This window comes from Gigantopelta aegis, chromosome 3 (assembly GCF_016097555.1).
Source record: "Gigantopelta aegis isolate Gae_Host chromosome 3, Gae_host_genome, whole genome shotgun sequence".
Taxonomy (NCBI): Eukaryota; Metazoa; Mollusca; class Gastropoda; order Neomphalida; family Peltospiridae; genus Gigantopelta; species Gigantopelta aegis.
In genome coordinates this window covers 83,127,572-83,155,473 of record NC_054701.1, presented here as the reverse complement: position 1 = coordinate 83,155,473, position 27,902 = coordinate 83,127,572, and the positions used below count along the sequence as shown (strand labels likewise).

General features: G+C 38.8%; 1 protein-coding gene across 1 annotated transcript in view; it reads right to left on the bottom strand.

Annotated features, from left to right (window-relative positions):
• Window positions 1–3,307: 3,307 nt before the first annotated feature.
• Window positions 3,308–27,902, bottom strand: part of LOC121369190 — a 37,866-nt gene continuing 13,271 nt past the window's right edge. The window contains exons 9-18 of the mRNA XM_041494108.1: window positions 26,418–26,501; window positions 23,450–23,520; window positions 21,407–21,487; window positions 20,650–20,710; window positions 19,654–20,025; window positions 18,100–18,163; window positions 14,227–14,309; window positions 13,805–13,879; window positions 5,297–5,431; window positions 3,308–3,930 (exon numbers count right to left, since the gene is read on the bottom strand). Of these exons, the coding sequence (XP_041350042.1) occupies window positions 3,715–3,930; window positions 5,297–5,431; window positions 13,805–13,879; window positions 14,227–14,309; window positions 18,100–18,163; window positions 19,654–20,025; window positions 20,650–20,710; window positions 21,407–21,487; window positions 23,450–23,520; window positions 26,418–26,501 (1,242 nt within the window). The 3' untranslated portion in view covers window positions 3,308–3,714. The remainder of the gene's footprint in view (window positions 3,931–5,296; window positions 5,432–13,804; window positions 13,880–14,226; window positions 14,310–18,099; window positions 18,164–19,653; window positions 20,026–20,649; window positions 20,711–21,406; window positions 21,488–23,449; window positions 23,521–26,417; window positions 26,502–27,902) is intronic.

Genomic DNA, 27,902 nt, shown 5'->3' with positions numbered 1-27,902 from the left:
TTCCTTGTACCAAAGCCAAGAAGCTTATCTTTTATTTTTAATGAGGTAGTGAGCGCACACAATAATTTATTAACATTTTCACAAGCAAACTTTTTAAAATATTGCAAACGTATTTTTATTGTTATATTTTTAATGGGTTTAAAAGCATTACTGGGATTATGTAAAAGCATATATGTTCGTGAAAATTTTAATTATTATGAACAAAATGACACTGTTTAGAATTAACTGCCGCTGAAATATTTCCGAATAACAGATCATGTTTATAAACTAGAATTACATTAATTATTAGCTTAGTCAGTATAGTCTGATCTCCTGAAGTGTTTTGGTCGCAGGATCAAACCTCCTAAGTTGATATGAGCCGTAGCTGGGGGGGGGGGGGGGGGGGGGGGTAGAACCGTTTAAGTAGTTTTAGACTATTAAGTACTCAGTTGCCCCCCTCCCCCCCCCCCCTCCCAGCCCTTATGACCCATTCTCCGACTCTATATATATATTCGGGATCTGGACCCTACAAATGGTACATTTTACCTTTAATAACTATTTAATATATATTTTTATTTATGTAGACATGAAAATAAACACTAACCCCAACATATTTAAATCAATTCTAGCATCTAAACTGGGAGTACAATTACAGTTAATATTTTCCCACACAATCGATTACGGATTTTTATAATCGATAATCAAATCGGCAGAGCCAAACCGATAAATTTTCGATTATAATCGATCTTTGGAACATCACTAGGTGTCGAACTATTGTGTTTTGATTTATATTCGTGCATACAAACGTACGTATGTTTGTTGTTTCATCGCTGTTAGTACTTACATACAATTAAGGTTCCAGCCTTCTATCCTGGAACACACATCAGCTACATAGTTTGGGCTGTTTATGCAGGTGTAGCGCCAGTGGCCGATCCAGGAAATCCATTGGGGAGGCAATGACATGTGGCCGAAGGCCACAAACGCTTCCGAAGGGATTCTTCGGATTCTCCAACGTAAAAGATGAAAATATAAAATAAAAATGTAACTGTCGCAAACTTTAGGGAGGGGCCTGGGATCCACCAGTGGGCGTGTTCAAGAGGCCAGTCATTCAAACAATGTGACTGGTACTATCGTGATATATCGATCATATTACATCCATCTAACGATAGACGTAAAACACTAGTTGTAATAGTGTAACAAACAACCAACAAATCGTCAATATATTTTATTTTCATAACTCAAATATAATAACATATAAGTCTAGCATACAAACTTGTACATGCACTTGTCAAGAGAACTATATAATAATTCACGTCCTTACAAACCTGCTTTGTGAGCCAATTCCCTAATCGCCAATTTTCTGGTAAGGGCCATTTCAGATTAAGAATTGGTCATATAGAAATGTGTGATGTCATGGTATAAATATATCCACCACCTACAAATTAATATTAAAAAAAAAAAAAATCAAAGGGAAGAAAAAGATGTGGCAGTGCTAACAGACAAATATATAATTACGGTACAAAGCGCCTCCCCTAACACTATAATTACGGTACAAAGCGCCTCCCCTAACACTATAATTACGGTACAAAGCGCCTCCCCTATGTGAGCAGTCTAGAACAGCGCTAAAATCTATCTCCGCCACAAGGAAGCAGACGAGATGAAAGGTTTGCCATAATTTTGTCGATATTGGACAGTCTCATCAAATGACTTCGTTAAAACTATGGATATCATCTGCTTGATGACACTGATCATAAATATAATTTAATGGTCCGTGATAACAATAGCATGTAAGACAAAATAAAAATGCATCGAAATGACCTCATTAAAGTAACAGCGCAAGGGTCATACACTATTATGAATTTGTCTTGTAAAATTAAAAATATTTGTAAATAAAAAAACTATAGTAAAATACTTTTTTACAAATCACCATGCAAATATAAATATTTTTATAAATTAATAACAAAAAATATATAAATATATATTTGCTAATAAAAAACAATATGTTGCCTTTTTCACTGTTTTTACATTTGAAAAATAATTTACATAAAATTAGAATAATCAGTAGTGTTGTCCTGTTGCTCCAACTTTAGTATTTTCGAGCAAGAGTTTTCCTGGTTTTGATGTTTAACAAGAGTAGAACCTGTTGTTAACACCCAGCAAATGCTGAATGACAGATTTCCATATACAGCTACGATTAAATGACTTGTTTTAATAGCCAACATTGGTTTTAAATGTCTCCAATAGACACCAATTTAAGCTGAACTACTATTTTTTAATAACTATCATTAACTGAATAACTATTTTTATTATTCTGAAAATGCTTAATTATTGTTTCTAATATTCAGCAAAAATTGAATGTATTAAGTTTTCAACATGTTGTGAAGAACTGTTTTTAAATATTCCGCTGCTGCTGCATGTGTACGTGACTGTTTGTAATATAGCTAATGTTGAATTACTGTTTTTAATATTCAGTAATAATATTCAGTAATAAGTTGAATTGTTGTTTTTAATGTCCATTTACCAATGAATACTATAGTATTCATTGACAGCTGAATGTCTGTTTTTAATATTCACCTACAACTGAATGTCTGTTTTTAATATTCACCTACAACTGAATGTCTGTTTTTAATATTCACCTACAACTGAATGTCTGTTTTTAATATTCATTGACAACTGAATGTCTGTTTTTAATATTTACCTACAACTGAATGTCTGTTTTTAATATTCACCTACAACTGAATGTCTGTTTTTAATATTCACATACAACTGAATGTCTGTTTTTAATATTCATTGACAACTGAATGTCTGTTTTTAATATTTACCTACAACTGAATGTCTGTTTATAATATTCACCTACAACTGAATGTCTGTTTTTAATATTAACCTACAACTGAATGTCTGTTTTTAATATTTACCTACAACTGAATGTCTGTTTTTAATATTCACATAGGCGTACGGGCTCCCATTTTTATAGGGAGGCAGGCTGGCTTTTGCTCGAATTAAACGAAAATTGCCGAATCTGGATAAGAACATTTATTGAAATTAACATTACTGCCAAACAGCTATATAGGGTTGCAAACGGATTACTACGAATGTTTACATGGATTACAAATAATTTTGAGGGTAGAAATATGGAAACACATAGTAACAAGGTATCAGGTTAGCCCATTTTGCCCGAATATCTATATAATGTTTGCCCGAATATCTATATAATGTTTGCCCGAATATCTATATAATGTTTGCCCGAATATCTATATAATGTTTGCCCGAATCTGAGGTTTTGCTCCAGCAACTGCTCCCCAACAGCCCCCTGTCTCGTACGGTTATGAATATTCATTGACAGCTGAATGTCTGTTTTTAATATTCATCCACAACTGAATGTCTGTGTTTAATATCCATCCACAACTGATTGTCTGTTTTTAATATTCACCTACAACTGAATGTCTGTTTTTAATGTTCATCTACAACTGAATGTCTGTTTTTAATATTCACCTACAACTGAATGTGTTTTTAATATTCATCTACAACTTATTGTCGGTTTTTAATATTCATCTACAACTGAATGTCTGTTTTTAATATTCACCTACAGCTGAACGACTATACTATAACTAAATGACTATTTTTAATATCCATGTACAACTAAATGGCCGTCTTCAAAAGCCAGCTACAACCGAATAACTGTTTTTTAATATCCACCTGTAATTGAATGATTGCTTTTGATTTTCAACACTAAATTTAATATCCAGCTAAAGTCGACTGGCTGCTTCTGACGTAACTGTCGCTCTTGGACCGGTCAACATTCTGTTGTTGTGACGCCGATTCAATGAGGGAGTGACAGCGACGTGGTAATGACGGCATCATCTCCTTCCTCAACGTCAGCTTGTACATCTCCCAATTCACCTTCGTCTTCAACTCTTGTTGCAGTGCCGTGTCAGATGGATAGGGCAGCACCTGTAGATTGAACACAAAATAATGCAATGATGGTAGTAGTACAGACAGAACGATCTGGGGTTATCCTGCAAATTGAAGTAAAAGCAATTTAAAGTTTAATATATGGCCCTGAATTTAGTATGTTATTTAGGAACATACTAAATGCACAGCCATATCTAAAGTGTGTGAAGGGAAGAGAGCGGCCTGAAAGACGAGATAGTCCCCCCCCCTCCATAACCCCCATGAAAAATACAATTTGTAGCTTAAAAATGCATTTTGAAATTTGTAGTATTAGCCTATATATTTGCGAAAATGGGAACCTTGTCATTAAATGTCTCATTATTTTTAAACACTTCAATGTATTTCAACAACAGCTGTGCGTTGTGCCCTACATTATATCGTTACAACTATTCCAAAACATTATATCGAGATAGCTTAAAAATACTATAGTCCGTCCGTCCCACAGGGAACGCCTTTTTTATACAATGAAATGTACTACAAGTTATTTATTTCTGAGCCGATTGATTTGTAAATTACACACAACAATAGTATTGTTTTGTTATATCCAAAACACTTTTAGTTTTCATCTTACGTCAAACCAAACTGAAATTATTTACAAAAAAAGTTTTATAGAATGATGGGATGGACTAATAGATCATTCCTTGAAATGATTTTAAGGCACACGTAGGGGTAAAAATGCTGTGTAATTTCATGCACAATAATTGTCTTAGTTACTTAATGACGTTATCTAGCTGATATGCACCAATAATTTACACCGAAACAAACATTTACTCCCCGCATTAAGCCATGAGCTAGGACAGAGTTGAAGGTCTAGAAGATCTGTCCCCGTGATTATAAACCTTAAAGTCTAGACTTTAATAAAGTCCAGACTTTAATGTCATGGCAACGCCATTCAAATAGCATTACGTTAAAGTCTGGACTTTTTATATTATTATTTTTTATTATAACAAAATGTTATTTTACAAATAATAACATATGTCTTATACAATTTTAATTTGATAGTTCTGAATCTTGACACATTGATATTCTAAGGTGCTTTTTACAAATTAGTGACTACAGGGCTCATGTGAGTGGGCGAAGTGAGCCCACACTTTTTTCTTTCTTTTTTAAATTTTTTATTGTCCCCAGAAATATTTGGCAGTGTCAGGGTTGTTAAAGTCTAGACTTTAAGTTTTATAAGCACGGGCCCAGGAACATGTTAAAATTTGTTTCTGTTATTTTACTATTAGAATATTAAATGTTCTACTATTTCAATGTTATAACATTGTTACGATTTTAATATTACAACGCAAATTAAAGTGAGCGAGAGGAGAGGGCCCTGCTAAACAGACATACCTACTCACTTAGCAGATGCACATGAACCTACCTCGCGCTTCAGTCTCCGGAGGAGATCCTGAGGACAGTTGTCCAGAAAGAACTTCTTGTTTAACAGCATGCACTCCGAACCGTTGCTCACCAGGGACATACTAGGCTGCCTGTCAAACAGAATCTGACGTAGACCCTGCGTGAGAATAAAACAGATTCCGACATAGACCGTGTGTGAGAATAAAACACTGACGTAGACCCTGCGTGAGAATAAAACAGACTCTGACGTAGACGGTGCGTTAGAATAAAACAGACTCTGACGTAGACCGTGTGTGGGAATAAAACAGAATCTGACGTAGACCCTGCGTGAGAATAAAACAGACTCTGACGTAGACCTTGCGTGAGAATAAAGCAGACTCTGACGTAGACCCTGCGTGAGAATAAAGCGGACTCTGACGTAAACCCTGCGTGAGAATAAAACAGACTCTGACGTAGACGGTGCGTGAGAATAAAACAGACTCTGACGTAGACCGTGTGTGAGAATAAAACAGACTCTGACGTAAACCCTGCGTGAGAATAAAACAGACTCTGACGTAGACCGTGCGTGAGAATAAAACAGACTCTGACGTAGACCGTGCGTGAGAATAAAACAGACTCTGACGTAGACCCTGCGTGAGAATAAAGCAGAATCTGACGTAGACCCTACGTGAGAATAAAACAAAATCTGACGTAGATCCTGCGTGAGAATAAAACACTGACGTAAACCCTGTGTGAGAATAAAGCATAATCTGACGTAAACCCTGCGTGAGAATAAAACAGAATGTGACATAGACCCTGCGTGAGAATAAAACACACTCTGACGTAGACTCAGCTTGAGAATAAAGCAGAAGCTGAGACGTAGACCCTGCGTGAGAATAAAACAGAAGCTGAGATGTAGACCCTGCGTGAGAATAAAACAGACTCTGACGTAGACCCTGCGTGAGAATAAAGCAGACTCTGACGTAGACCCTGCGTGAGAATAAAACAGACTCTGACGTAGACCCTGCGTGAGAATAAAACAGACTCTGACGTAGACCTTGCGTGAGAATAAAGCAGACTCTGACGTAGACCCTGCGTGAGAATAAAGCGGACTCTGACGTAAACCCTGCGTGAGAATAAAACAGACTCTGACGTAGACGGTGCGTGAGAATAAAACAGACTCTGACGTAGACCGTGTGTGAGAATAAAACAGACTCTGACGTAAACCCTGCGTGAGAATAAAACAGACTCTGACGTAGACCGTGCGTGAGAATAAAACAGACTCTGACGTAGACCGTGCGTGAGAATAAAACAGACTCTGGCGTAGACCCTGCGTGAGAATAAAGCAGAATCTGACGTAGACCCTACGTGAGAATAAAACAAAATCTGACGTAGATCCTGCGTGAGAATAAAACACTGACGTAAACCCTGTGTGAGAATAAAGCATAATCTGACGTAAACCCTGCGTGAGAATAAAACAGAATGTGACATAGACCCTGCGTGAGAATAAAACACACTCTGACGTAGACTCAGCTTGAGAATAAAGCAGAAGCTGAGACGTAGACCCTGCGTGAGAATAAAACAGAAGCTGAGATGTAGACCCTGCGTGAGAATAAAACAGACTCTGACGTAGACCCTGCGTGAGAATAAAGCAGACTCTGACGTAGACCCTGCGTGAGAATAAAACAGACTCTGACGTAGACCCTGCTTGAGAATAAAACAGAATCTGACATAGACCCTGCGTGAGAATAAAGCAGTCTCTGACGTAGACCCTGCGTGAGAATAAAGCAGAATCTGATGTAGACCCTGCGTGAGAATAAAACACTCTGACGTAGACCCTGCGTGAGAATAAACCAGTCTCTGACGTACACCCTGCGTGAGAATAAAACAGACTCTGAAGTAGACCCTGCGTGAGAATAAAGCAGAATCTGACATAGACCCTGCGTGAGAATAAAACAGACTGACGTAGACCCTGCGTGAGAATAAAGCAGCATCTGACGTAGACCCTATATCATAATAAAACAATCTGACAAAGACCCCATATGAGAGTAAAACAGAATCTGTCGTAGACCCTATATGAAAATAAAACAGAATCTGACGTAGACCCTATAAGATAATAAAACATAATAATCTCACGTAGACCCTGTGCTAGAATAAAAGAGAAGTCTCTGTGCAAAGACTTAAATCCCCCCACCCCCCAAAAAAAAATCAAAACAAAATCTACACCCTCCAAAACCCCCCACAACAACAACAAACAAACAAACAAAAAACAAATAAACAAACCCCCCAAAATCCCAAAAGTTGAAAACAACAGACAGACAACAAGCCCGGAAAACAAAGTAGTAGGCCTACTTAGTAGTAGAACCTGTTGTGTATTTGGACTGTAGGGTCCAGTGGTGATCCAGAAACAGTAAACAGGGTTATTAGTGATGTGGTAAACAGAAATGAGGGGAAAACGTGTTTCGCTACTAGAAGAAAACTGTTAGGATTTGTGTCGTCCCAATCGTTGCACCGAAAACCACATGGTCTGCACGCAGGTTCACATTTCTTCAACGAAACGGTAGGAAATTCAAACCCATAAACAATGTCTGGTAGAACTGATCGAATAGACGTATTTGACGATAGTCACGAATCTTGGGATTCATACGTAGAAAGATTGGAACAGTATTTCATCTGTAACGACATTCAGAATGATAAACGTGTTCCAGCGTTACTGTGATCGGTGATAATACATACTCACTGTTGCTTGGTTTGACGGCTCCAAGGAAACCTGCAGAGTTACTGTTGCCTGTTTTGGTGAAAATATTGAAAGATTATTTCAATCCCAAGCTCATCATAACTGCGGAACGTTTTCGTTTTCACAAGCGTGATCAACGGGAAGGGGAGACAATCCGTGAATACATAGCTGAAATAAGAACACTTTCAGAATATTGTGAGTTTGAGGGCTATCTGTATGATGCACTGAGGGACAGACTAGTGTGTGGGATGAACAATAGGCACACTCAAAACAAACTGCTTTCAGAGGCAGATTTAACATTCCAGAAGTCTGTTCATATCGCAATTGCCAAGGAGACCGCAGAGCGTGATGCTGTTGAACTGCAGTCGAAACATCACCAGGCTACCACCAATGCTGAAGTACATAAGATCAAGGTCAATGATTTAAAAGTCAAACGTCAAAGTCACAATGGTCGCAGATATAGAAAACCTTGTTATAGATGTCTTGGTACAAATCATGAACAATATGAATGCTACTGGAGAAATGAAATATGTCATGCATGTAAAAAAAAAAAAAAAGGCCACATAAAGAAAGCATGTTTATCGAAGAAAACCAAGCAGAAGGTTCATAATATTCGAGCGGATAATGAAAACCTTGCTAGTTTGGAAATAAACACCATGGATATCACATATGGTTGAAGGTGTCAGATAAAAGACATGAAAACCACAGAGGTGTGTTTAAAAACATATTCTGGAGAAAAACTGAAACCAGTGGAAGTTGTCAGTGTACAAGTGAAATATATACTAAAAGGCAAAACTTATTGTGACACACAAAAGACAAAGATAACTGATTATAAGTTTTTACTGCCGTGTATGAAACGTTATAACATGGAAAGAGAAATGTCTGAAGCTATGGAAACGAGCAATAGTCCATGAAAAGGGCGCACCTGCCATATGCAAATGAGCCACATCACTAGAGGGAATCCATAGCGAAGTTCACACAGTCAGTAGCGAGTGTGTCCACCTTGAGCATTGATACAGGCCTGGCACCGTCGTCTCATCGAGGCAACTAAACCCTGGAAAAAGTTCCTGGGAATACCATTCCAGATCTCAGGAAGGATCAATAGGAGTTCTTGGCGAGGGGTTGTCACGGGTGGTCGGCCGCTACGGGGACGGTCCCTGACCTGGCTGTTTTGTTGTTATCGTTTCCATAAGTGCCATAAGGTGTTTCTGTGGACGTTGAATTGACGCGCGAAATCACGCTGCGAGGTCCCAGATTTAAGCATCCCTATGACTCGCCATCTGTCATTTTCACTGAGGCGTGGCATGACGAAATTGCATCAAACAGTTCTCTAATGGTGTTTTTCTGACTTCTGGACTTCTGAAGGCTGCACAGAGTGGCAATAATTTGCGACTGAATGTCTGGCCTTTTATGGTGAACACTGGACAGGATTTCTCCCGAATATTCCATGTTTCTTGCACAAAGCATGCGATCGCTGCAGTAACTGCTTGGTTGCATTTCTCTGAGCTGTTTCATGCACATTTTCTCTGGTTTACATCCATAAATCCATTCACAAATTTATTACTCCAAACAATCCATGTCACAATAACTTTTACCTTTGAGTATATGATAAACAGTGTAAGCACTTAAACCTCTATGTCATTCCAAAGGGAAATATAACCTTATTTGGTCGAGACTGGCTGAAACAAATCACTGGACTGGTTGTCAATTAAAATGTTGCAAGTTGCAAAATTGTAAAATGACAAACAGGGTGTGAAGTCAGATGTAGACCGCATTGTAAATAGATATAAGATGGGTTTTCAAAGTGACCGAGGTACTTTGAAAGGTATTCAAGCAACGCTGAAATTGAAAGCTGATTCGCAATCAAAGTTCATGAAAGCAAGATCAGTTCTATATGCCATTAAACCAAAGGTGGAGGCAGAAATTAACAAGTTGGTAAATGACGGTATACTAACAAAAGTCAACTACAGCGAATGGGCCACACCTGTCGTGCCTGTCATAAAGCAGGACGGATCAGTCGGATTGTGTGGTGACTTTAAAGTCACCGTTAACCCAGTTTTAGAAGTGAATCAGTATCCTTTGCCACGCATTGAGGATATATTCGCATCACTAGCTGGAGGTGAACACTTCACAAAGTTGGATTTACGTTAAGCGTATTTGCAGATGGAAGTTAGTGAAGAGTCACGTGACTTATTGACCATCAGCACAGAGAAGGGTCTGTACCACTTTAACCGTTTAGTGTACGGAATAGCACCAGCACCAGCAATATGGCAGCGCACTATGGACACGATACTTCAAGGCTTGCCAGGAGTCAAATGTATCACTGACGATATGATCATTACAGGTGGTTCAGATGAAGAGCATCTTTAAAACTTGAAAAATGTTTTGAAACGCTTAGAAGAATACAATTTGCGGATCAAGCTTGAAAAATGTGAATTTTTCAAAGATAAGATTGCATTCTGTTGTCATGAAATTGACAAGGAAAGGTTACACAAAACTCAGGACAAAATTGAGGCAGTGGTAAACGCACCCAAACCAGAGAATGTGTTTCAGGTGCGAACATTTCTAGGGTTGGTTAACTACAATAACCGATTTCTTGAAGATTTGTTGACAGTGCTTCACCCACTACATGAACTTCTTCAACGAAATAGAAAATGGATATGGAGTGCACAGTGTGAAGAGGCATTTCGTAAAGTCAAAGATTTAATAAATTCACCGAAAGTGTTAACACACTACAATCCAAGCTTGCCTATTCGCCTTGCATGTGATGCATCGCCATTTGGATTGGGAGCAGTTCTATCGCATGCAATGGATGACGGCACGGAGAGGCCAACTGCCTATGATTCTCGAACTTTAACGAAAGCAGAAAAGAACTATTCCCAGATTGACAAGGAACCTCTTGCACTTATCTGGGGTGTGAAAAGATTTCATATTTACCGTTTGGGAAGAGAGTTCACTCTTCTAACTGATCACCAGCCTCTGGTATCCATATTTCACCCAAGGAAAGGAATTCCAATGACTACAGCTGCACAGCTGCAGAGATATGCATTATTTCTAGCAGGTCATAACTACCAGATTGAATATAAAAATACTAAAAAGCACGTCTACCGGTTGACGATAGTGAAGAAGAGACTATCGATCAGAGTGTTGCTTCTGTTGAGGTGCTACATATTTCACAATTTGAGACATTACCAGTTACTCATTCATTCATACAGCGTAAGACAAGAATAGACCCAGTGTTATCAAAAGTTTACAACATGGTTATGACTGGATGGCCTGAGAAATCATCTGATCCAGATTTTGATCCAGATTTCCACCGCAGAACCGAATTAACAGAACACCAAGGATGTCTACTGTGGAGCATGAGAGTCATCATACCCCAACCGTCACGAAAGAAAATCCTGGATGAGCTTCATGAGGGACATATTGGCGTTGTTAAAATGAAAAGACTGGCACGAAGCTATGTATGGTGGCCAGGTATTGAGAAAAACATTGACACATTGGCAAAAAGATGTATTGGTTGTCAAGAGGTCAAGAATGCACCCTCTAAAACACCTGTATACCCCTTGGAATGGCCTACAAAGCCGTGGGAGAGAATTCAAGTTGATTTCGCAGGACCTTTCTTGGTATTAATGTTCTTCATCATTGTAGATGCGCATTCGAAATGGCCAGAAGTGATTAAAATGAATCAACTCACTTCAGCAAAGACAGTGGAAGTTCTTCGTACAATTTTTGCTCGAAATGGACTACCAAACCAGTTAGTAAGTGATAATGGTCCGCAGTTTACTTCAGGAGAGTTTGCAAATTTCATGAAGTCCAAGGGAGTTAAGCATATTACATCAGCTCCATATCGCCCCAGTACTAATGGACTTGCAGAACGATTTGTTCAGTCATTCAAGATGGCTATGCGCTCTAGTAAACAAGATGGTGGTTCAGTGCAAAGGAAATTCGCGAACTTTCTAACTGCATATCGCAATGCACCTAAAAAAAAACTACAGGTGAAACACCAGCAAAACTGTTTATTGGTTATAATCTCCAAACTCGACTCGACTTGATAAGACCAGATTTGCAGAAACTTGTAAAGTCGAAACAAAGGATTATGCAGGAATCTAGACCTGCACGAAGCCGAACATTCATGGAAGGACAGTATGTTATCACCAGAGATTATCGCGGCACAAATAAGTGGATACCTGGAACAATCGAAAGTCGAACAGGACCAGTTTCATATAGGGTGGAAGTTGAACCAGGAGTATTCTGGCGACGTCATGTAGATCAGGTTCGAGATTCATATGTGTCGCCTAAACCATTCGTTCCAGTACCATCATTTTCTACTTTGGTCACAAGTTTTTCAACGAACAAGTTGCAGTAGGAGAAAACATCAGTGGGCAGAATTCTGACTCTGTTTTGAAAACTCATGTTTTGAATGAAACAACACGGAGGGAGTCTGTATCAGAACACAGTTCAACTGTTCAAACAGGTCGGCAGTATCCAAGACGGAAAAGCAACCGGCACAGAGATTTCAAGATTATGTTTGTTCCTAGTTCATAATCCCTGCATGAGTTACTGGGACCATGTAGGTTCTCTCTTTTAAGTTTAATTTGTTGTTAACTAACATTTTTATTGGTAATGCACAAAACAGCATTCACTTTCAGTTGTTTTTAACAGTTTAAAGACAGTAAATGGTAAATATTTTCATATTAGCTGGTTAAGCTCAAAGATGACTTTAAACTTAAAGGTGCAGTGCCAAGAAAATACATTAACAAACGAGGTGGAGGGATGCTGTGTATTTGGACTGTAGGGTCCAGTGGTGGTTGTTTACGGTGACCCCCTAGGTCATGCATACTCAACATGCGTTGTAAAATGTTAATAAAAAAAATACATGCTACCGGCCATTATTGGAATTCGTGTGTTTTGTTAATTGTCAACAAATGACATGCAAACACAACAGAACCTAATTGTAAAAATAGACTCACTGATGAGCACCAATTAATCTTTATATTACAATTCTGGGGCTGGACGTAGTTCAGCGATAAAGTGCTCGTCTAGCCTGATACACGGTCAGTCTAGGATAGATCCCCCGTTGGTGGCCCATTTGTGCTATTTCTCGTTCCAGCCAGTGCTCCACAACTGGTGTAACGAAGGCCGTGGTATGTATTTTAAAAATTATCCAATCTTTGTCGATCATTAATAAACCAATGTGCTCCTGTATTGTTCTTAAAGAAAACAAATTTTAACTTTATATGAAAATTCATAATAGGATACAAGCATGTAAATAAATTACAATGAATACACTGCAAATTAACTAATAACATATTTATGAAGCAGCAAATCTGACTCTTACATTCATCGTTTTATTTATTGCTACTCACACCCATCACCACCAAAAAAAAAAAAAAAAAAAAAAAAAGAAGAAGAGAAGTTAATACGTATACACGTGTACCTGTCTATCTGATAAAAAGTTTGTTTTGTTCAACAACATCACTAGAGCACATTGATTTATTAATCATCGGCTATTGGACGTCAAACATTTGGTAGTTTTGACCTATAGTCTTAGAGAGGAAACCCGCAACGTTTTTTTCATTAGTAGCAAGGAATGTTTACATGCACCATCCCATAGACAGGATAGCACATACCACGGCCTTTGGTATACCAGTCATGATGCACTGGCTGAAAAGAGAAATAGCCCAATGGGCCCACTGACAGGGGTCGATTCCAAACTGACCGTGAGCGCTTTATCACTGGGCTATGCCCCCACCCTGTCTGTCCGATAAACGCATGCCTAAAGAAAGTTGTTGTAATAATTTTTATACTTACAAATGCGTCCCCTTTTGTTAGGCTCTGAACATTGACAAACTGGGGATCCATGTCAGCTTCTGCCTCAAAACACTCCTGAAATACCATATAAACACTAGAACAATATATTAACGTTTGCTTTGTTTAACGACACCACTAGAGCACACTGATTTCTCAATAAAAACAGGGGCAGACCCAGGATATTGTAAGGAGGAGGCACACTTTTAAAAAGAGCAATTTGAGTTTGTCGAAAGGGATATTAAAATAAAGTCATGATGGCATTAAACGAAAAATATGTAACTGGACTTACAGAGTTCAAGTCACCACTATACGTTTTACCAGTGCGTTACATGCAGAGTTACGGTCACTAATGTAAGTTTTACATTTACTTTACACATTTTACTTTAATGTTTTCAATGTAAGGTTTGTAGTAATTAATTCACCTTTATGTTACATGCAGGATTAATGTCATCAATGTGAGTTCTAATATTTTTAGAAGAGTCGCCTTCAGTCAAACTTGATTGTGCTGAAAACAGAAGTGAACACTAAAGTTTTATTAGATAACTTTTTGAACATATATATATATATATATATATATATATATATATATATATATATATATATATATATATATATATATATATATATATATAGATATATATATATATCTATACATATATATATATATGTACAAAAAGTTATGTAACAAAACATAAATATATATTACCGATGTTCAGACATCTAACTGTTCAAGTTACAAAATAATCTGTCATTGAGTACTCAATGTAATCACGAATACTGGTTTAAAAGAGAAAATAAATGTTCAGCCGCACTCCGAGAGAGAGAGAGAGAGAGAGAGAGAGAGAGAGAGAGAGAGAGAGAGAGACAGAGAGACAGAGAGACAGAGAGAGACAGAGACAGACAGACAGAGATAGAGAGAGGGGGGAGGGGGAGAGAACTTGACAGACAGAGACAAAAAACCCCAGACAGAGACAGAGAGGGAGTGGGGAGAGATGAGGGGAGATCGCATGAGAAAGGAGGGAAGGAGAGTGAGAGAGGGAGCGAGAAAGGGAGGGACTAATGATATAAGATTGGTATATCAAAGGTCAAAATATGTGATGTAAGTTCAACCCATCTATCAAGATAAATTTAATCATTATAGCCATTGTTTGACGACTGGTACTAGTACATCACAAATCAAGATAAGTAAGTGCTATTCTTTCTGTTGGACAGCCGTAATGTATGTTCCCTAGCTGCTAATAGTAGGAAGGGAAGGGAACTATATTAACGTGCCCACATCCTTACGGTTCGGGCACGCCCACCATGGATTCGGGTTCTGGTATAGACAGTCCACGATTCCATGGCGGGAGGCTAATAGTAATTGAAGTAATCCAAGAGCAATAGGTTTTATTTCTCAGACTAATCAGCTGACCTCTGACGCAGGCTACATGGTCACGTGGGCGTGTGACGCTCTTTAAGGCACTTAAAGGAACTTAACCCTCAAAAGAAAATGAAAAAAAAATCCCGATAACCTTAACGATAATATGACTCTCCATTAAATCACATGAACTGTAAACAGTATATAAAACTTTCAAATGTGTAATAGAAACTGTAATATATGTCTAAACCGGACTCACTTCGCACCGTCGAAATAGTCCGGTTACATAGAGGACCGGTTTAGACAGAGTTCATCCAGAGTTATGGTTCTTGAATGATCGACAAATCGCGATCAACAATGACATTTGAACCCATGGATGGTTGGGAAACACAGTCATACAAACCAGACTTGCAATCGATTATTTCACAGACATAAAACATATACTTAAAGGGACATTCCTGAGTTTGCTGCAATTTTTAAGATGTTATCGACTAACAGAGACTTTTTAACGATTGTAATTATATATCAAATATATTTTTCTGCATAAAATATTAGTGGCAGAACTTTAAACGTGTTTCTGGTCGTTCTAATATTTGGACTAGGTTAAATTTTATTTTATTTCCTAAAACATTATTTATTCGTACGTACGAATTAAATTTTTTGTGTTAAATTCTTGTATTAATTTCACTTTAGTTTCTAACGAAAGTTCGATACGTTGCCGTTTTGGGGGTCGCTCCGCCATTATAAATGAAATAAGACAACACAACACACACACACACACACACACACACACACACACACACACACACAGAGAGAGAGAGAGAGAGAGATATTAATCCGATTGATCTAACGGCCTATCGCAAATAAGAGTAAACTTCACACGAGTGCGATTACATTTTGTATTTGATCTTGCGACGGCGTCCTGTTTACTTGGCAATTGACTACCATTGTTCGATTAATTAAGCAGCCCGTAGTTCAGTCAAATCCCAATCCGGTGTAGACAGAGGTAATTAATACATGAATGGTTCTTTTGTTCTTCATTTTTGATTCGGAGTCCAGAGTAGACAGACTACGGATTAGGCAGATATTTATACCTAATAGATAAAACGGCCTCGGTGGCGTAGTGGTTAAGCCATCGGACTACAGGCTGGTAGGTACAGGTTCGCAGCCCGGTACCGGCTCCAACCCAGAGCGAGTTCTTAAGGCCACTACACCCTCTTCTCTCTCACTAAACTACTAACCAACTAACAATTAACCTACTGTCCTGGACAGACAGCCCGGATAGCTGAGGTGTTTGAACCTTAATTGGATATAAGCACGAAAATAGTTGAAATACAATAATAGATAACGGGTAGCTGGACGGGGCGTTAGAAATGGACAGGTTTACGCAGAGATCCGGATTACACAGAATCCGGTTTATATATATTCCAAAAGAAGTCATGATAGAGTCGCTTCTCCTTGACGACATCCCCGCTACCAACCTCCTTTACCTCCGTGAGTACCAACCTCTTTTTTGGGCTAGTTAGACTTTAAACGTTTTCGAAGCAGTTCAAAATTCTTATGTTTATTTTTTTATAAGTAGTCTAACGCATTTTATTTCGGCGCCCGTTCAATTGCTCAAAATCACCTTAAAACCTTTTGGCTGAGCAGTCTTAACTATTTTGGGTCAAATTTTAGAGTCCAGACATGTTTTTGGATGCAGTTACTCTTTGTAGACTTAGGTAATTGTCAGGCTTCACCGAGTAATCGAAATTCAGCCAATCAGAGCACGGCTCCCACTCGGTGTTACTTCAAGTTTGCGAAGAGTCTGCTATTTGGTCCGCGCTCGCGTTGACTTTTTAAATGGCTTTTTTCCAAACTCCGCCCACCTCAAACTTACCCCCCCCCCCCCCCCCTGCTCCGGAGTTAGTCACTGGCGAAGTCAGAGGCTAAATCCGTAGTGGGCGTGCCTGAACCTTCGTGGATAGGGGCACGTAAATATAGTTGCCCGTTGCCCGTTGCCCCGTGAGGTGAACCTTTCTACGACTTCCACAAGCAGAGGGACCTGTCTGAATGCGAAAACGGATGCACAAACAATAATATTTCAAGCAAGAAATGGTAAGTATTTTAATAGAAATATTGCTCAAATTTACTGGACAACGAGACAATGGGGTAGCGTGGGTTGCCAGCGCCCGGGGCAAGGCAAGTATTGCGCCCCCTAACCAGTGGACCGTTAGCAGACACCGAGTCCCTTCCACCAGTCCAGAATTTTGGTCCCGCCCACGCTACGCGACTGCGACGAGGTACCTTTAAGGCCTTTACACACTATACGCAAATTCGCGAGCGAATTAGACAGGCGAGCGAGTGAAAAATATAAAACAAACACAAACTATTCTGTGAATGCACACTGCATGCGTACGAATGGAGAGCGAGCGAATACTTAGGCGAGCGAATTTAAAAAATAGAATCAATCCTATTTTTTTCGTACGTGTTGAAAATTCGCCTGCAACGTCATTTCCTGTTCTCGGTCAAAAAGCACGTGGTTAAAAAAAATGGCATCGTCAACCAAAGAAAATAAAAAGGAAGAACTGATAATTGCCATCCAAGAACATCCAGTGCTTTATGATAAATGCAGCTGCAACTACAAAGATGCAGAACTGAAAGACAATAATGTCAATAGTAACATTTCCTCATCATCATCCTCGTGGTCAACTTCGACTGCGACAAACGCCATTTTACACTGACAACTGAAAATTCGCACACATTTTTTGAGGTTTTTTCGCGAGCAGTGTGCATGTACTTGTCGCTAGCGTCAACGCGAAATTCGCCCCAACAATCGCTCGCGTATAGTGTGTAAAGCACTTTAAGTAAGAGTATCTATTAATAGATGTGAACCCGAATTGCGTGTCAGAATAGCGGGTTTGAACCTGATTTTAATTAATTTAATGGAGTAAAATACCTGTAATGTAGCTAGATCTCAGATGAGGTAAATCTGACCACGACGTACCGACTACTTCCAGTTTCTGGGGAAATACAAAATAAAATATGATTGGATTTGACAGTTTCAGTCGTCATAGTTGTTATACATATATACATATATTCTAAATGAAATGTTCTGGACCCTGGTTTACGAAGCGATCTAAATGCTATGATCACCTTAAGTGCGTAGCTACCATATGTACTTAAAGTGGTCTTAGCGTTAAGATCGCTTCGTAAAACGAGGCCCAAGTTTTACACGCGCTTCATCATATCTGTCGACCCTATCCCCCCCCCCCCGCCCCACCCCACTAAAGTGTTACGCTGAGTTGTTCCAAACAGTTTTACATTGATGGCTATAATGCCATAATAAAATATATACAATATTTTTATTAGCATCCCGTCCCGTCCCGCCCCGCCCCACCCCTCACAGCCCCAAACCTTTTGACACTGTTCGATGTAAGCTTTCTTGCCGGTATCTGCCGACCCTCCCGTTATAGCGTTGCGTAAATGTCGAACGGCCCCTAGCGTTTTGACACTGTCCGATGTAAGCTTTCTTCACATTATCTACCAGTCCCCCACCCTCATTAAGATGTTACGTCATTGCCGAGCACATTTTGACACTGTTCGATAAAAGCTTTCTTCACGCTATCAGCCGACACCCCCATTCTCCAAAGCGTTATGTAAATGTCGAACGAGCCCCTAACCTTTTGATATTGTTCGATGAAAGCTTTTTTTTACGGTCACTGCCGACAGTATATAGCGTTATGCAATTACCCTAACCTTTTGACATTGTTCGCTATAAGCTTTCTTTACTGTAGTCGTCCCCGCTCCTTATAAAGCGTTATATGACTGTCGAACAGCTCCTAACTTTTGACACTCTTCAATATAAGCTTTCTTCATGGTATCTTACCCCTCTCCCGCTATTATAGTGTTACGTAACTGTCGTATGGCCCCTAACGTTTTGACACTGTTCGGAGTAAGCTTTCTTCACGGTATTTGCCTACCCTCATACCATTAAAAGGTTATGTTATTGTCAAGCAACCCCTAACGTTTTGACACTGTTCGATGTAAGCTTTCTAAACGGTATATTCCGACCCACACCCATTATAGCCTTACGTAACTGTCGATCGAACGACCCCTAACTTTTATATTTGACACTGTCCGATGTAAGCTTTCTTCACAGTATCTGCCGACCCCCACCCCCATTATAGCGTGACGTAACGGTCCAAAGGCCCTTAACCATTATATTTGACACTTCGATGTAAGCTTTCTTCACGCTATCTGCTGAAGCCCCTATCCCCATTAAGCGTTACGTATTTATAGAACGGCCCTAACTTTTACCGATGTAAGCTTTCTTTACGGTATCTGCCGACCCTCCCCCCCCCCCCCCCCCCACCCATCGCATCATAGCGTTACGTAATTGTCGAACAGCCCATAACATTTTTACACTTTTTAATGTAAGGTTTCTTTCCGATATCTGCCGACCCCACCCCATTAAAGCGTTACGTAATTATCGTACAACCCCTATACTAACATTTTCAAACTGTTGGCTTTGAGTTTTCTTCACGTTATCTGCTACCGACTGGGTGAGCCGGACATTGGGTCGGCGGTTCCGGCCAGGACCCGGTAAAACCCTGGGACTCGAATAACATGTGTGCGGTCTATTCCTCAGTTTCCGCTCGTACGACGCCTCGTCATATTTATCGTCGTCGTCGTCGTCGCTGTCGTCGCTGGTGAGCGTGCAGCTCACGTCCGCCTGGGACATGTCGAAGATCCACGAGTCGCGGCCCAGCTCGTTGTTCTGAAAGGCCAGTAACCTGTCCGAGAACGCCTTCTGCGGTCGACCTGCAAACTTCGTTCGTGTGTGTCTGACCTTTATCAGCTTCTTCAGTACGGTGATCGATCCCTGGAGCGCAAAAGGAAAGGGACTATTTGGTGTCTAAGCAGCAAGAGGTCTATATTTTATTTAATACATTTTATTGTCATAGGCAGGACCATACATACCACGGCTTTTGGTGTACCAGCATTTGGGACTAGTTGGGAAGGAAACAACTACCGGTAAATTGGCTCGCTGAGGGGGTTCGAGCCTATAACCCAAGCACCTCAGGTTAGCGCTCTACCACTAATATAAAAGATTCCTGCGATGATCTTTTGATTGAAGTAGCCCAAAATGGCGGGTTTCCTCTCTTTATCTCTCGACCAAGCATTGAAATAACCATATGTTAGACACACAATAGCTTTTTTTTTCCTAGTTACTAATAACGTAACAGTATTATACCAAGTAACATCTCTCTGGGTCAAAGAGTGATGCACACCTAACTTTGAATAGCGCATTAAATACTGCCATTGATGAGATATGGGACAGGATGATCTGACATTTGTTTAAAACGTGCAGGGATACAACTAAAATTGAAATAACGATGTCTTTGCGGAATTAAAGTAGTCTTATAGTGGTTATAGCACGTGTATTACTATTGTCGTCTATGTGATTTTATTTGGTTGTATTCAACCTTTAATGTCAACAACTTACCGATTTAACTATAAAAATCCAGTCGGAAAAGTTACTGTTTCGTACTATCACAGTGTTTCGTCTATAAAGAAAACAACAACACCAATCTGAAATCAGCTTTAAAATTAAAACATTCAATAGTTTAGAAAATAAAACCATTTTATGGAAACATTTTATATAGTAATTACTGTATTATTTTATGGGGGAAAACACAGAAAACAAATACCGCCAGCCTACCCAAGAAAAGTGAAAAGACCCGCCACCATCCCCTCCAACAACAACAAAAAAGATCAATCAAAAAGTAAATAAATAAATAAATAAACAATTAACAATAATAAAAAAAACCCCAAAACAATTAACAACCCCTAAACAAGCCCCCCCCCCCCCCCCCCAAAAAAAGAAAAGAAAAAAAGAAAGAAAAAAAAAAAAAAAAGTTATTTAATTTTGTTACTATGACAGTCATATAAAATTATGCATTAAAATAAAATTATATATTTCAGATATATTTAATTGTGCTTGATAAAAACCGGTTGTTTATACTACTGATAAGTTATTCCACCACCAACTGGTAAAAAAAAATTAAAGAAAAAAAAGAAAAAGAAGAAAAAAAAAGGGGGAAAAAAAAGAAAAAAAGAAAAAGAAAAGAAAGATACAAAACAAAACAACTTAGTATCTGTTAATAGATCCTGTACAAAAGCGTGTATAACTGCTTTACACTGAACACAAAAATGACCGACACAAACAAAAGCTCACGTACGTCAGCCAACTGTTTGCTCACCTGAAGTAACTAAAAGTGAAATTCTTCGGGTCGTACTTCTCAAATAACTCGATTGGCCATCCGCGTAAAAAGTTGAGTGACCTACAACATAAAATGCACACTGCATATGCATATTTAGTTACAAATCCATATACGCAAATGTCCCTGCAATTAATTCGAGGCATAAAACATAAATGTACGTTCCGAATTATGCTTATTACAGGAGATTTAAGGTAATGGGACGCAAATGCGTAACGTCCTGGTAATGTTAGATGAACTCAACTCATTTCATTTACAACTATTTTTTGTGATTGTATCCAATTTAGGTCCAAGCACGCTGTCCTGAACAAACACTGGCTATCTGGGCTGTTTGTAAAGGGCATACACTGACGTGTCCAAATGTCCGTCTAGCTCTCTGACAGTCAGAGTACTCGGGCTAGTGCGCCCCACTTTGTAGAAGCAGGGATGGTTTTTATATATCTATACATATACATATACATACATACATACATACATACATATACACACACATATACGCATATATATATATATATATATATATATATATATATATATATATATATATATATATATATATATGGTTGTATAGTGTGTGTGTGTGTGTGTGTGTGTGTGTGTGTTTGTGCACCTCCTCCCCCCAGTTTGTCACTGTAAGAGACGCCACATCTAATAAATCTGCTTTCAGTTGTTGTTTTTCCTCTTCTTTGCTAATCATTATGTCAGCGATACAGGTATTTCTACATCGACGTCCGGGATGTACTATATATACTTTATTAGCCGTAAACATAGACTACCTGTGTTGCAACAACAGTGACTCACCTGTTTACGACAACACCATTAATATAACACATTTCACACTATAAGTACTATGAGTCTGTTATACTCCGATTTACTCAGCTGAATGTCGTTTTAAACGAAATTGCAAAACGCATTAAAAAATAAACCCCCCCCCCCCCAATTTAAAGTTCAACTGGTTGATTTCCGAAAAACTCATTGTGATGCCTGAGGCAATGTCTAGGATAGCAACTGCTGGCGGTCTCTCGCTAGACTAGTTTTTTTTCCGCCTGACTTTAAATGAATGTGGTGTGATAGAATACGATGATACCAGTCAAACTGTTCACGGGCGCCCGCCCTCCTGAACGCGCCACTGGTTTCACATTAACAAATACATGATCGATTTAAACTGTTTATTAAAGTGTCAAATGACTACTTTAGTAATATTTTGTATAAATCGTCAAGCCAATAAAATATGTATTTAAAGGAGGGGTTCTATAAAGTACAGGGATGTACTAGTTTGTGTCACTTTCCAGAATTAAACTTAGATTAGGAGTGGGGATTTAGCTCAGTCGGTTGAGTGCTCGCTTGAGGTGTCTGCATCGTAAGATCGAACCAGCTTGGTGGATCCATTCAACTGATCGTGTGGATTTTTTTTATCGTTCACCACCACAGTGCACCACAACTGACCAAAGGCCGCGGTATGTGCTTTCCTGTCTGTGGGAAAGAGCATGTATAAAAAATCCTTTGCTGCATTAGTAAAATATAGCGGGTTTTCTCCAATGACTACAGGGGCGGGACGTAGCCCAATGGTAAATAATTCGCTCGGTGCCCGGTCGGTCTAGGATCGATCCCCGTCGGTGACCCATTGGGCTATTTCTCGTTCCAGCCAGTGCTCCGCAACTGATGTAACAAAGGCCGTGGTATGCACTATCCTGTCTGTGTGATGGTGCATATAAAAGATCCCTTGCTGCTAATCGAAAAAGAGTAGCCCATGAAGTAGCGACAGCGGATTTCCTCTCGCAATATCTGTGTGGTCCGTAACCATATGTCTGACGCCACATACCCGTAAATAAAATGTGTTGAGTGCGTCGTTAAATAAAATATTTTCTTCCTTCCAACAGCCGATGATCAATTAATCGTCGTTAAACAAAACAAACTTTAACTTTAATTGTAATGTTTGTGTATTGTCATATTGTCATCACTTTAATTTAGATTTGTGATAAATTTTCGGTTGATGTTAAAAATTAACGTCATCCAATAACTTACCTAAGAAACCTCTCCTGGTCGGGATCGTTTATACTTTTGGCTCCTCCTACCATAAATATCTTTGCATAAACCTGCAATAAACAATGCAAAAACCTAACTCATATGTTTGAAAGTAAACAGAAACTGACCGAAGTGTGGAATCAAAGTGTGAAGTATTTAAACACCTCATAATAATTTTATTCTTAAACGTGTTGCATTAAAGGGACAGACCCTAGTTTCAGCCCATGACAATTAACACTAAGTTTAGTTAAAGGGACAGACCCTAGTTTCAGCCCATGACAATTAACACTAAGTTTAGTTGATCGACAAACCTGTAACACATTTGGATAAAGTTACAATTGAGTGAAACATGAGTCTGTGACTTTGAAATGGTGAAATACCCTCTATAAATAGAATAAAACTCTACTCCATAACTGTTACTTTATGTAATGAATTTTGTGATATTAAAAACAACAGGATGACCAAAAACACTTCGAATGTACGGAAATGGATAATCTAAACAATAAAATGTAAGTAGAGTATGATTTCAGTTATAAAAACTCGGCTCTTGTAGTCAAAACTATGCCTTAGTAGGCCTATTTAAAAAAACTCGGCTCTTGTAGTCAAAACTATGCCTTAGTAGGCCTATTTAAAAAACAGTCAAAACTATGCCTTAGTAGGCCTATTTAAAAAAACTCGGCTCTTGTAGTCAAAACTATGCCTTAGTAGGCCTATTTAAAAAAACTCGGCTCTTGTAGTCAAAACTATGCCTTAGTAGGCCTATTTAAAAAAACTCGGCTCTTGTAGTCAAAACTATGCCTTAGTAGGCCTATTTAAAAAAACTCGGCTCTTGTAGTCAAAACTATGCCTTAGTAGGCCTATTTAAAACAACTAGGGTATATCCCTTTAATTGATGCTTTTCCATCTACTCTTCTTTGAATATTTTAACGGGTTTCTTGCAAGACTGCATGTCTGAATTACAACATGTTTGACACCCAGAAGCCGATAATTAATAAATGAATGTGCTCTAGTGGTACCGTTAAACAAGAAAAGAAAAAAAAAACCTTTAACTTTTTTGTATGATCCGTGTATGTATTGTTTTGATGTGTTATAACATTATGAGCACGTGTACCTGAACTATATATAACCTATAAACAGCAGACCCGTATGAACCGGGGGTGGGGAGAGCGTAGCGTGGCGGGGGTGGGATGGGGCGGAGGGATGCACAGCTGCCCAACTGAGGACGAAAATGTACGTTTTTTTGTCGTACTCTATATAAATGAAGATAAAAATAGGGCTTGTACCAACCTCATCCCCAAACACACACATTAAAGGCTGTAACCCACTCACTAGAGATTGTGCCCCACCCCACTCCAGATATTGTCCAGGACAGTTGGTTAATTCTTAGTGGTTAGTGGTTAGTGAGAGAGAAGAGGGTATAGTGCTCTTAAAACTCGCTCTGGGTGGGAGCATGTACCGAGCTGCGAACCCAGTACCTGTCAGCCTTATGCACGACACCACCGAGGTTACATGACCTGCTTTTGTCTTACACGCGTGCATAATACTTTTACATATTATAATCATGCTTGCACGTAAAAGATGCTTTGTAAATCTGGCCCTATAAGTAAATGTAGACAGTATAAAGGAAGGAAGGAAGGAAATTAACAACGCACTCAACACATTTTATTTACGGTTATAAGGCGTCGGACATATGGTTGAGAATCACACAGATATTGAGAGGAAACCCGCTGTCGTCACTTTATGGGCTACTCTTTTCGATTAGCAGCAAGGGATATTTTATATGCACCATCCCACAGACAGGAAACACATACCACGGCCTTTGATACACCAGTCGTGGTGCTCTGGCTGGTATGAGAAATAGCCCAATAGGCCCACCGATGGGGATCGATCCTAGAACTACGAAAACACGCCAACACTACGCGTTTTTAAAAAATACATTTTTGAAGTATGAGTACATATAAACAGTACGCCTTTAAAGACTTCTTTGAACCATGAGTAGACATAGGCAGTTACACCTGAATATATATAGCAGTGGTACAGCGCTCGCTCGATGCGCGGTCGGTGTGGGATCGATCCCCGTTGGGCTATTTCTCGTTCCAGCCAGTGCACCACAACTGGTATATCAAAGGCCGTGGTATGTACTACCCTGTCTGTGGGATGGTGCATATAAAAGATCCCTTTCTGCCAATTGAAAAAGAGTAACCCATGAAGTGGCGACAGCGGGTTTCCTCTCTAAATATCTGTGTGGTCCCTAACCAAATGTCTGACGCCATATAACCGTAAATACAATGTGTTGTGTGCATCGTTAAATAAAACATGTCTTTCTATTTTTTGAATATATGTAGAGGGCACAAATAAAGTCTATTTTGTTTAACGACAGCACTAGAGCACATTGGTTAATTAATCATCGGCTATTGGATGTCAAACATTTGGTATTTCTGTAGTCATCAGAGGAAACCCGCTACATTTTTCCTAATGCAGAAAGGGATCTTTTATATGGACTTTCCCACAGACAGGACAGCACACACCACGGCCTTTGACCAGTGTAGAGGGTACACGTCTTGATCTATTAGTGCGTGTAGGTAATACAATGTCATGTTGAAATACATTTTTCAACTGTGGTTGCACCTAGACACACACGACTACATATAGACGATACACGTTTAAGTACCTTCTTGAATTATGTCTACATGTTTAGACAATATAAGTATACACAGACAATGAACATATGTTTAAATATACTCTAGAACTACGAACTCGTCGCCTCGTCTATAAGTATACACAGACAATGAACATATGTTTAAATATACTCTAGAACTACGAACTCGTCACCTCGTCTATAAGTATACACAGACAATGAACAGATGTTTAGATATATTCTAGAACTACGAACTCGTCACCTCGTCTATAAGTATACATAGACAATGAACAGATGTTTAGATATATTCTAGAACTACGAACTCGTCACCTCGTCTGAGATACCAAGTATCTCCGTATATGTCTTCGTGATAACAGATGACTGGCGACGGGTTCCATTTATAATTGCCAGCTCCTGTCATTAAATAAATAAATAAATAAATAAATAACAATATATATATATATATATATATATATATATATATATATATATATATAGATAGATAGATACATGAATACACTTCAAAAACAAAAAAGTAAATAAATAAATTAATTAATATACATGTACTATAAATAATAAAATAAATAAATAAATAAGTTGTAAATTAATAAACAAATTAATAAATAAATTAATAAATAATAAATACACTGAAAACAAACAGACAAACAAACAAACAAACAAACAAAAAACAAAACAAATAAATAAATAAATAAATAATAAAACACTTTTATGAATGAATGAGAAAGTTAGTGTATACATAAATAGATAAATATATGAATTAATTAATGAAAGCATATCAGCGCACAAATGAATGCGCGACTGAATACAGGCATACTTCACATGGTAATATTCTGTATATCAGCATATCATTGCCATGGGGCTTATAAAACTATGTAGCAAATTTGTCACATGATTTTAATTTCATGCATTAATATTAGCCCCCCCCCCCCCCCCCCCAAAAAAAAAGAAGAAAAAAGTCCACCTCCACCAAAACCCAGACCCCCCCCCCCCCCCCCGAAAACAAAAACAAATATAACAAGAACAAAAAATAACAAAACCCCCAGGAAAAACCCAACATCAAAACAGGTATCATATGATATACGGTTTAATAAACAGTGAAAAGCTGATTAATTTATTTAGAATGGAGCTATTCACATTCCTATTGTGTGGCCTCCTTTTGCCCATGCCGCCCAACATGTAAACAGAGCTATTTTTGCAAAATTTCGCGTGACTTCACGGTTAGCGTCCACGAGTTGCTCTGCAACTCGCACATGCGCAGTGGAATGTGAAATACCTCTATTGGTTACTCCACGATGAACACACGGCCTCCAAAACCACGCCAATCAATAAAATTAACAATACTGAAACGAGCTGCTATGTGCAAATAAGTTAAGTAAGCACAGCCGCACTACAGATAAGCTGGTAGTAGAAAAACACAATTCAATTTGTTTTTTTTCAAAACAACATATGGGAAATATACTGAAACACAATGAAAACTCAAAAACAACTTTTCATTGCAAATAACGACAAACTATTCATGAATTGGTGGTTAATGTAATATGACATTAATGACTGGTATTCATGAGATACATTCACATGGAAACATGGCCAGTTATCATCAGTAATCGAGTTGCATTCGTAATCGAAAAGTCCCCCCCCCCCCCCCCCCCATATCAAGGTCAGTAGCTGGTGTGTCCACCATTGGCCCGTGAGCATGCGTGAAGACGACGGGGAAAGGATTGGCACAAACATCTCAAATAAGCCACAGGAATGTTCTTCCACTCCTCCTGGAACGCCTGTGCAAGCTCAGCGACG